General features: G+C 38.6%; 1 protein-coding gene across 1 annotated transcript; it reads left to right on the top strand.

The window, feature by feature from the left end:
* Positions 1-2,526: 2,526 nt before the first annotated feature.
* NFXL1 (nuclear transcription factor, X-box binding like 1) lies at positions 2,527-11,635 on the top strand (the record flags this gene model as incomplete). The annotated part of the gene is made up of 4 exons (XM_080697391.1): positions 2,527-2,779; positions 5,178-5,351; positions 10,043-10,152; positions 11,501-11,635. 4 exons carry the CDS (start codon positions 2,527-2,529, stop codon positions 11,633-11,635), a joined length of 672 nt encoding a protein of 223 aa, XP_080553517.1.
* Between the last annotated feature and the right edge of the window lie 701 nt (positions 11,636-12,336).

Genomic DNA, 12,336 nt, shown 5'->3' on the forward strand with positions numbered 1-12,336 from the left:
TTCTCACTTCTTACACTTGGTTCATGCTGTCCCGATATTCTTCCATCCATTCAAATCTTTTTCTTCCCCTAAGATTGTCCCCAGTTCTGAGCATCTTCATGAACTCTTCATCCTTTTTTGACTTACAGCGAGTCCTTCTCATCTGTGAGCAGAAGGGATGACTGGTGACTGACTAGCTGCTAGACTCACTTAGCGACTTAGGGACCAGGATGCTAGAATGAACAGGAGGCTTTCGGGACAATTTCCATGTTGAGAGGGATAGTCAGAGACGGTCACTGCCAGGCCAGGCGAGGTTGCAAGTGGCGGATATGCTGTGTGACCGCTGGAAATACCAGGAGCACATCTTCCCTCCTGTAATGTTTCTCTAGCGCCCTCTATTGAGAAAATATGACAATTTAATATATCTCTCTGTGGAGATGTTTAAAAGGAGTTGCTGAGCCACCAGGTGCCATGGGGTTGTAATTCCAGTTACTTGGGAGGTAGAGGAGTGAGGATCACAAGTTCAAGCTGCGAAGTTTAGGTGACACTGTCTCAAAATTAAAAAAAAATAATAAAAAGGGCTAGGGATGTAACTCAGTAGTAGCGGACCCTTAGATTAAATCGCTAGTATACCCTCCCCCCAAAAAAAGTCATGATTACAGAAGTGTGAACTGGTGTAGACAGGCAATACATTGATATGGAACATTCTTACATAAGTGTACTTATCAATGACAAATGTATTTGGGGAGACTGTATAGATATCCTAGCAAAAACAAGTTATAAGGAATATTTGTTAATAATGAAAAACAAACACAATTAAATTACATTTTCAAATGGCTGGGCAAAGGTGTATTTATTTAAATTTTAATATGTTTGTATTAAAATTATTATATATTAATATATATTTATATTTAATACATTTATATATTTATATTAAAATTATTTTATTTTTTATATTTTAAAATTTTATTTATATGTGGAACATATTGAAAATGGTATACATTTAGACTGTGCTTGGTGCTCTCTCCCCTCTTCCCCCCTCCCAACAATGAGTGTCCAGGTTAAATCATGGACACTCATACTTTTACACATATTTGGATGTTGCTTCTCCATTAATCAACCTCAGCCTTCTTCCTCTCCTATCCTTCCATTCTAGCTTTGCTGAGATTTCCCCTCCATTATCTGGAGTCTCTCTGGTATCCCCAATGCTCCCTAGTTTGGGCAAATTAGAGAAAACATACGTCCCTTCTCTTTCTGTGCTTGGCTGATCTCACTTAACATAATGTTCTCTAGGTCTTGTAGGTAAAAACCGGCTGGCTCCATGGAAAGCATGCTGCAAATTCTAAAGAAGTCTGCCAGTAATAGGCATTGAATTTTTCTGCATCACCCCTGCAATTCAGAAGGGTGCCTTCTCAACTAGAGCTACTCTCCCACAAAGTCCAGGCTGCTTTCCTTTCCCGGCCCTATTTTTGCGGTCCTGGGGATGGGACCCAGTGGCATTCTACCTCTGAGCTACACCCCTAACCCTATTTTTTATTCTTCATTTTGAAACGGTCTCGCTGAATTTCAGAGGGCCTCACTAAGTAGTTGAGGCTGTTCGCGAACCGTGATCCTCCTGTTTTAGCCTCCCAAATGCTGAGAGTAGAAGCATGCATCACCACGCCCGGCCTTCCTTTTCTTTTTGTACTGGGGATTGAACCCCGGGACATTCTGCTTCCAATTTACAACCCCAGCTATTTCGATTTTTTATTTTGAAACGGTCTTGCTAAGTTGCTGAGGCTGGCCTTGAAACAACCCTCCTGTCTCAGCCTCCCAAGTACTGGGATTACAAGAGTGTGCCCCCGCGCCTGGCTGTTTTTCCCTTTTCAAAGCCATCAACCCGAAGCGAGACACTTCCTCCCACTCCCAGCTGCTTTTAATTCAACTGCAGGAAAGCAGCTGTGAGGTCAAGAGTACTTCCCCGCCTGGCATCCAATCTGGTCATTGACACTTCCCGAGCCGGAGAGCACGTCGGGAATTGTAGTTCTCGCAGCCGCACGGAGTCTAGATCTGCGCACGCGCATTAGGGCTCCTCCGCCCCTCCTGGCGCGCTTCCGCGTAAGGACGCGGCCGGCGCCGCCACGCGTTCCGAGGCCCGGGGTCTTCTGGGAGTTGTAGTCGCCACGGGCGGGCGCCGTCGGTAAGGAGACGTAGCTTTCCTTGGGGTCCACTTCTGTAGTTGGTTCCCGGCCGGAGCTGTGGGGTCAGCTTGCGGCTCTTCTTCCACCGCACTTCCCTGAGACTGAGGAGGTGCTTTCTGTGTCCCAGGTCTTCCTCTCCGGCTCTGGGCGCTCTTTTCCCCGGTCCATTCCCCCACCTGGTCCTCTTTTCGGTCATCTCCCGAGCCCGGGCGTGGAGGGGACTCGCCCTCCTGGAGAGACCGGGCCGCGACCTGCTGGAGGCCTGGGGGCCCTGGCCGCTCAGCCCCCGCGCCGCGTCCCCCAGCGTCGGTTCTCCGCGGGACCCGCCGCCCTAACCCTCCTTCCTCTTTATTTTTCCTCTGCAGGGATGGAAGCTTCCTGGCGCCAGGTGGCCGGTGGCCGAGGCCGCGCCCGAGGACGGGCCACTGCAGCCCCCTCCCCTGGAAATGGAGTCCCTCTCCGCGGTGCGGGAGGAGGGCGAGAGAAGGGGCCGGGGGGCGCCGCTCACGGTGGCCCCAGCCCCGGAGGAGCCGCGACCCCTGCGGCTGCAGGTAGCCGGCACCGGCCCGCGGGAGCTGAAGCCCCGCAGGCTTCCGCGGCCAATGGTGAGAATGGCCCCGGGCCTGGGATCGATCACCTGGATGCTCTTTATGGCCCTCTCCGGGTTAGGGCTGCCTCTGCACTCGCCCTCACTCATTCACGGTTTTTCCTCCTATGGGAGTTTGTTATTGGATCCCCTTCTCAAACCTTTCAGGCAGATTTCCATCACAGCTCTTTCGTGGACGTTTTAGTTGATACTGTCTTTGTTACTCATCTGCCCAGTACTCTGCCAGCCACTCATTTTTGTTCACCAGAATCCCAAGACCATAAATTTTAAATTGTCTTTCAGTCCATGCTGTTGTTTGTTTAACCACAGTACTTTAAATTGAATTAGTTGCTGGCGTTTGTTTCTTCTTTAAAAATCCCATAACAATCTACTTAACTTTTTAAGATCTTGTGGCATTAATATCTTTGTGCATGGCAACGGTCAGCTGGGCTGAGGGCACAGAAATACTATCCAGACTGGGAGTAGACAAAGCCATCTTAAATATGTCACTCCAGCTTTTGGAACCAGTTGGCATTTGGCATCTTTGCCATTTGTCTTCTTTTATTGACTTAACTTGTTTAAGCCCTGTGAGCACTCTGTTTGGTGGTACTTTGTTTCCCCGTGGTTCCTATTTTCAGATTTCCTGGCCTTCCATGAGTATATCTGTGTTTCATGGCATTCTTGCAACCCAAGACCTTGTTTTAGTGGAGCTGTGGAACACAGTTGTACATGGACTGAGGGAATACTCACTGACATTTTACTTTTTGTCTAGAATTTATTTTTCACAATATCTTATTTTGGGGAGAAGGAGCAGCTTTTTTCCAAAGCTAATTTTAAAGTTGGGTGATATTCCCATAGCTTGCAGTTACAGAATTTATAATGCTGCTGGTGGTGATGGTGGTGGGGAAGAATCAATTTGGAGAATTCTGAACAATTTTAGTAAACTTTTTTGGATTTTGTGGGTAGAAAGCAAGCAAGCATATTCTAATTGAGATTGGCCTATAAGGAATAATATGTATAAAGGTTGTTTTGTCAACTTGCCTGTACCTTTTCTTAGGATTTCAGGGAAATTAATTTGTCATATATATGTTATATATGGTTATATATATGTTTTTCATTTTATCTGTACAATTCAGCATTTTTTCTTAAGTCTTTTTTTTCTTAAGTCTTTTTTAAGTGCTAGTTTTCTATCGATTAATGACATTAATCACCTCACTTATATTTTAAGTCATATATCTTATTACTTTTTCCCTTGTATACAAATATTTTTAGGTTAGCAGTGTACACATTTTCTTCCAGCTTTACTTGAAATAACAGTTTTGATTAATAATCTCCAAACTGGCGGTAACAAGAGAAGGAAAATATTTCACAAGAAAATAAAAGACAAAACATTATTAAGTACAAATACACCACCTAACATGAGAGCTTATCTGAAATAAGAGAGCTCATTAGTTTTACATATAAAGTGAATTTTAGATTAGTAATTTAGTAAATTTAAAATCTGTCCAATATGGGCACTAATGAATTCAACTGTTTGTGGTTCCTTTCATAAACTGTGGTTTTGTTCATAAGAGCTTATTAACACTTTCTGCTTGAAGAAAATTCCCCTGGTCTTTGCTCTGAAGAGGATTGAAGTCTGTTGGGAATATGTGCTGTAAAGTAGTCTAATTCTGTTTTGCATTATTTAATCAAATAACAAAATGAGAGGTACAGACAGTACTAAGGAGAATAGTGGAAGAACAAATGCAAACTGATTTCATGTTCTCTTTTGAATGAAGATGTAAAGAAGCACATTTTCCGTGGTAACATCTATTGTGGGTCAGTGTTAAATATATTTATTTTTCATCACCAACAGTGTCAAAAGCCACATGAAGGGTCAAACATTTTTGAGCTTTCTAAGAAGCTGTTTATAAATATAGTAGGTACACAGTGAATACTGTCTGCACAAACTCTGCTAGGTTGGACTGGGCTGTAGTTCAGAATAAGGTAGTTTGAAGAAGCACCTATCCCCTTGCTTCTGATGTGCTTCCAGTGAGCATGTGCCCCTGCCTCTTGAGATCACTGTGTGCATTATAAAAGCATTGCATTTTAATATTTGTTAATGTTTTTATCTTAAGGTTGATCATCAACCTGTTTATACTTTTTACCATTTTTATACTTTTTATCACCTTTATAATTTTTTCTTTATTTAATGACTATTTCTATAACAATTTACTTTTGTTGGGATCCTTATGAAGGCAAACATTTTTGTTGTAGTCTTTGTGTCAAGAAATTTCAATGTACTTTTTCTCATAGATTTTAGTAAGAGAATGCTCCAAAGGTGACTTTCAAATGCATGTTTAGAAATATTGTATTGTTATATCATACCTTGGTTTTCGAGGAGCTTGATTTGTAGTAATGAGACCATTTTTTGTTTTATTTGTTTTAAACAGAGCTAATGTCTCAGAGAAAATTTGAGGAAATCAAGAAGGCTAATCAAGCTGCAGCCAAAAAACTCATTGAAGAGCAGTTTAGCTCTTCATCTGAAGATGAAGGAGATGAAGATTTTGAAGGAAAACAGGGGAAAATAGTTGCTAATACATTTGTAACATACACTACTCAAACAGGTATTGTTCTTTTAAGTTTTGACATCAATTAAAATATATTTCTGATATTTTTTGGTAACACTTACCGTGTATGGAATAGTTTTTGTATCTTAAGAATGAGCATGTTGTGTTACGGACTTTAATTTTAGTACGTTTTCTATTTGAGATGTATGTTGTTTGATATTACTCTTTCTATACAACAAATAGTACGGCAGTGGCCTCCTATAATACTTTTCCTGTGACCTTAATCAGCATTTCAGTAGAATGCTTGGAGGGGACTGTCAAAACTCCTTGAGAGATGGCAAGGGCATGTTTCCTTGGTTGTCATTTGATTGGACTAGAGGACTTTGGATACTCCTTTCAATTTATTCTTTATTTTTTTCCTCTTTTTATCATACCAATCATGTCTTGAACCCAGTTCACCTACTACTTTATCTTACATCTTACTTGTATTTGACTTCCATACTATTTTTAAAAACTTGATTTCTTCAGATCTGACGTGTATATTCATGTTATCTGTTGTATATGTCAGGATTGCTTTTCAAGCCATTTTAATCCTACAGAGGGTGAACGTGATTAAGGCTATATATGACAGTATTATATATATATATATATATATATATATATATTTTTTTTTTTTTTTGTGGTACTGGGAGTGAAACCTAGAGGCTTTCTACCTCCAGGCTATACTCCCAGACCTATTTTATATTTTTTATTTGGAAACAGGGTCTCACTAAGTAGCTAAAGCTGGCTTCGAACCTGCGTGATCCTCCTGTCTCAGTCTCCCAAGTGCGGGGATTGCAAGCGTGTGCCACCACGCTCGGCTGACAGTATTATATTTTAAAAATAGATTAATTTAAGGTAAATACAGGTATTATTAAACTTCCCCTAGTTTATACTTAGGCATTAATTAGAAACATTCTTGCATATGCTACCAATACATACTTAGACTATCAGTATATACTATATACTTTCTAGATGTATATCATCTTTTTTATCAACATAATTTAACATTTATCTTTTTTATCAACATAAAATATATCATATGTATATTTTATTTATTTATTTATTTTTGGTGGTACTAGGGTTCCTGGAAACCCTTCTACTTCCAGGCTATATTCCCAGACCTATTTTTTATATTTTTATTTGGAAACAGGGTCTCAAGCCAGTGAGTCTGGCTTTGAACCTGCGTCTTCCTCCTGTCTTTACCTCCCAAGCGTGGGGATTACAAGCGTGCACCACCACGCCTGGCTATTTTATTGTTTTTATACTCTTATGTTAGTAACATATATCTTAACTCTTGCTCAGTTCTTTCTGTCACTTTAGGGCCTTGTTAGAACCAAGACAAATTTTTTTTTTTTTTAGAAACAACTGAGCATAGAAGTAACTCTCCTAGAGTTATACAGTTAGTAAATGGCAGATCTGGGTTTAAATCTAGTTTACTGAGCCTTTGAGCCATTGTTAGGCTGATTGTATTCTCTATGTAAAAGTAGAAAAAAATCTGAGGTAGATTAGACTGCTGCTTTTGCACCTATTTATGGGGAAAATCAGTATCACAGTGGTTAAGAACATTGATTATCAAGCCAAACTGCCAAGGTTTGAATCTTAGCTTTCCTTTTGGCTAAATGATGTTTGACATAGTAATTAACATCTCTGGGCCTCTGTTTCTTCTTTTGTAAAATGGATATAATGATAGTAAATACCCTAGAATAGTTAGGATGAAATAAGTTATTAGTGTTTACCATGTGGTATTTGCTGTATATCTGTTTGCTAATAATGTTTAATATATTTTATGAGCTTGATTATTAGAGAAGCTACTTTAGTTTTTCCTTTTCCTTGCCTTTTTATCCTGCCTTCCCTTGGGCATAATGCCCCACTCATGTCATAAGACCACATCAGCTTTCGTCTAGTCCCTGCTATGTTCCTTAGTTATTACTGAACTTTCTTGCGAAGAGTAAGCTGAATGCTGTCAGGATTTAGGACAGTTGGTACAACAGGATCAGAAGCACAGCAGAGTTTGAGTACAAGATGGAATAAAAGCAATTCAAAAGCACGAGGCTTAGTGACATCCTCAGGTATAGAGATTCATATAGTCGGCCTCTTCCCCTCACACAGAGTGAGCTGTGTTTGGGGATTTGGTAGTTGCTTGAGTGTCCTGATGGGATCCTAAATATAGGAACAACATTTTCAAACAGGTTTCTAAGGAATCTTCCTTACTTGCTAAGGGGTTAAGAGTAGGAACTTTGGCTAAGAAGTTTAAGTTAGCAAGGAAAAAGGTGACAAAAAGGAACTTTAAGTTTTAGAGGTTTCTTGCTTCAAGATGCCTTCAGAGAAAGTAATCTTAAAATTTGTACTTTAAGAGGACTTCACTTAAACCATTCTAGATGAACAGGAAATACAGGAATGTAAGTCAGTATATCCTCAGTATATCAGTGTTAAGGAATTTTTAAGCTTTATACATTTTATACATTTTTATTTGGTTTTCATTTTAAAGTGTTACGGCATTTTTTTAGTATCCATTAATATTTTGATTGTCTTTCCAACATACCATCACTCCCTAATTCACATTTTATAGCTGTTCAATATATAGATTAAAATTACATGACAATTGTGAAGTTATTACTATTAGTTGAATAAAAAACTGACACACATTAATAACTTACTCAAGATTCATTTTTTAAAAATTTGCTCTATCTGCCTTTAACTGGTAATACCAGTCTTGGCCTCTTCATACTCATATTTCTTTGGTTTCCAGAGTGATGTTTTTAAAATGCATGATGTGAAATGCCATGTTTACCCACTGTGACATGCTGGGTAGTCTGCTTTATTTCTGCAGCCAAACTTTCATCAAGTGTCAAAGAAATTTAACATAAATTTTGGAACTATAAAGTTATACTTTATTTGCAAAAACCTAATTCATCTTGTTTCTAAATTCTAAATTATATGATTAAGCTGTCAAATTAGATGAAATTTAAAATGTTATATATATTTTAAAGCCATCTGTGTTGAAAAGCAAAGCAAGAATGCTTAACTTCATTATTATGCTTTTAAGATTATTTTTAAAACTCCAGTGTTTATTTAAGACAAAGCTATTGTCTTTGTTAATTTTCGAGTTTTAGGAGTGCTTTACATGTATTTTTTAATATTCTAGATTACATTTGTGTTTATATTATGGTAAGACAAGCTTTTATAAGTGCTATGTTTACTTAGATGATTTTAGAATGTAAAGAATTATCCAAGCTGTCTTTTTTATTTAATTTTTCTTTCTGGCAACTTAAATTTTTAAACCAGTTTATTACTATTGTAAATTCTGTACTTCGGTTAGTTTATACTATTAATCTCCTATTGTTGAAGCCTCAGGCAGCCTGTATTGAACGTTTTTCTTGTACTGAAGGCATGTAGGCACACTTTTGTTACACTGAAGGGACCGGGAGTCCTTCTCTTTGGTGTCATTTGTGCTTTAGCATTCTTGTTCTCTCTTTCAATTTGCTGTTACCTGTTATTTCTTGAACCTTCCTGCCATAACCCTGCTATAGGGCACAGCGTATGGATTGAGTCCTCACTCTGCTTGGGGTCGTGTACCCTGCGATCTCAGTACTTGGGAGACTGAGGAGGATCGCAGGTTCAAGGCCAGTGTATGCGGTACCTTGCAAGACCCTGCCTCAAACTAAAAATACAAAATAAAAGGGCTGGGGGTGGAGCTCTGGTAGAATGCCTCTGGGTTCAATTCCCGGTACTACCAACACAAACAGAATAAAGAGCTCATTTTGTAGTCAAACTTAAATAGTTATTCTGTGTTTCATATTTCTTATCTGTAAAGTGAAAATAATAGTTCACTTAATCCTATGGAAATACTAACAGTATAGTGCCTATCAAATAAGTACTCAATAATTGCTTAAAACACAGTCTAGGAAGTTTTTTTGTCTAAAACGCTTATACTACCTTTTTTAGTAGAAATATCAAATAGAATTTAATGAAACATATTTATTGTACCATAATGACCCTAGGGTTTCTTTGTTCAGCAGTTTTTAAGAATGTGCTGAATGCCAAACACACTACACCACACACCTATGCTTATATGTTACATAGTCCTATTTAGTGTCAGTTTTTATTATCTTTCCCGCTGTTGATTTTCTTTTCTTTCTTTCTTTCTATTCATTTATTTATTTATTTATTTATTTAATTTATTTTGCGGGTCTGGGGATGGAACCCAGGGGCATTTGACCTCCGAGCTACGGCCCCTGCCCAATTTTTCATTCTTTATTTTGAAACAGGGTCTCACTGAGTTGCCGAGGGCCTCACTAAGTAGCTGAGGTTGTCCACGAACTGCGATTCTCCTGTCTCAGCCTCCCGAATGCTGGGATTACAGGCTTGTGCCACCACGCCCAGCTTCTTTTCTTTTTGTTTTTTTTTTTTAATGCTTTCTTGCTTTCTCTTATTATTTTCCATCTTGATGCTTTTGCCTATGGTTTTGCCCCCACCAATTTGTTAAAGATGCTAACAAATCAATGTAAGTATATACTGAGAGAATTGAGGTACTGCTTTTGAATCAAGTATATAGATTTAATTTCTTGACAGCTTATTTGGTACTCTTTTTCTCTTTTGAACAATTAATATTGTGCAACAGTTGTCACATAACGTGACACTATTAGTAAGTGTGTGTTATTTTTAGATGTTGCTTAACATGAGATTCTCAATTTTTAAATTTCAAGATGGAGATATACGTGAATTAGAGCGAACAAAACAGTATGTAAATGAAGCTTTTCAAGCAGGGGCTGTGACATGTTTAATTTGTATTGCTTCAGTGAAGAGAACCCAAGCAGTAAGTTTTTCTCTTTATTAATATGTCTCCTCCCCAGTATCTTATTTGCGTTTATAATACTTAACCATTATTTTTGCTTTTATCTGTTTTAAAATACTTCATTTGAGAATTTTGTTTGTGAATTGATCTTCATTTTGTAAATCTGAAATTTAAAAATGTTACCTTGAAATGCACTTCCAGTATTTTTGGCACATTAATATCTGAAGTATCACCAGCTTCAATACACACGTTGATTTGATAAGGCACTTTTAGCATCTGTACTTTAGAGTTTTACACAAATATGCAATGTTAAAATGTGCTCTGTTACTTCATTGTGCTGGAAAAAAAAAGACCCTCACAGAATTAGAACTTGGCAGTGACACAAATGATTTCTTAGTTTCTTCTCTTTTAAAAGCATCATGGGAAGTGACAGGGGTCATTGGGGAGAGAAAATTCTGACTTCTTGGAGGAGCTGTGGACTAATGGTGAAGTTATCTATATATAAATTTAAAAGAACATTAATGAAACAATTAAAGAGAAGTGACAGCTGAGTGCAAGAGACTCAACTTTTAGACCTCCTATCAGTCCATTGCTATTATATAGCTACATTGCCTAGAGAAGAGGAAACTTAAATTGGTCTAGATGAAATGTGTTGGTCATATAGAATGAATCAGAAATCTAACATGCTTAGAACAGAGGGGATAATGTAGCAGATGTGGCTGGTTTTGGTGTTCAGAGTCACAGCTGGTTGGCCTACTTTTTTTTTTCGGGTCTGGGGATGGAACCCAGGAGCATTCTACCTCTGAGCTACACCCTCTGCCCTATTTTGAAACAGGGTCTTACTAAGTTGTGGAGGGCCTCACTATGGAGCTGAAGCTATCTGCAAACCGTGATCCTCTGGTCTCAGCCTCCCGAATGCTGGGATTACAAGTGTGCAGCACCACGCCCGACTTTGGTTGGCCTAGTTTGATTTCACCTGCAGTGGATGAATAGTCTCTGACAGTTCCATTTTCAACACTTGCTCTTTGTGGGTTTTTATTCTCCCCCCCTCAAAGCATTCTCCTTAGGAACTGACTTAGTGTGTCTATAGGGATAGTGTAGTACTGGGGAGTTACTATCCCTTGGAGCAACATTCCATCACAGGATAGCTGGATGGATGAATACCCCAGCCTCCTACTAGGAATGGGGCTGGGCTGGGGCAGTCCAGGGCATGCCTTACATGGTTCTTCAAAGGGCTTCCTGCAAAGAAAACGTTTCTTCTTTAATCCTCAGGTTGGAAATAATTTAGTATAATACTCTTTTTAAAGTATTATGGAATTGACAAAGAAAAATCATTGCATCAGGTTAATTTCCGACACCTTTGTCTTAGGTTTGGAGCTGTTCGGGATGTTTCTGTATATTTCATATGCCCTGTATTCAGAAGTGGGCTAAAGACAGCCAGTTTCTTGTGTCTTCTTTGACGGATGATGATTTTGGAAAGAAAGATTATCCTTGGCCTTGGTAACTTTTTTTAATTAGTTGAATTTTAAGTTGTAGAGTAAATGAAAATTGGTCATAGGTTGCTTTATTGGCAGTTTCAGTATCCATGTTTGGCTGTTAGTCGTATGGTTTGACAACATGGAACCTTGGTAATGCTTTTATTTTTTTTCTTTCGAGTACTAGTTTCTTTCAATAAATGATTCAGGGATTATTTTTTTTCAAAAAAACTTAATTATGCCTTTAGAGAACTTTAACTTCTCTTCTGTGGGACTGAAAATCATTCTTCATTTGGTATCACTATATGAATTTCTATTAGTGTACATTACTTTCACATTGTACAAGATTATTTAACTTTTTTTTTTGTGTGTGTAGTACTGGGGATGGAACCCAGCCAGGGGCATTCTACCTCTGAGCTATATGCCCAGCCCTATTTTTCATTCTTTATTTTGAAACAGGATCTCAGTAAGTTGCAAAGGGCCTCACTAAGTAGCTTCAGCTGTCCGTGAACCGTGGTCCTCCTGTCTCAGCCTCCCGAATGCTGGGATTACAAGTGTGCCCCACCATGCATGGCTATCTAACCTGTTTTGATCTTTAGGCTTCCCAAGTTTATCCTTGATATTTCAAAACAGCAGGTATATATTGTCTGATACCATTAATTTTTCTACATTATTAGTTTTTCTTATTGGTGAGTATTCGATATCAGACTTCTGTTTTACTTTGAAGAAG

Source organism: Muscardinus avellanarius (assembly GCF_963383645.1).
Source record: "Muscardinus avellanarius genome assembly, chromosome: 6".
Taxonomy (NCBI): Eukaryota; Metazoa; Chordata; class Mammalia; order Rodentia; family Gliridae; genus Muscardinus; species Muscardinus avellanarius.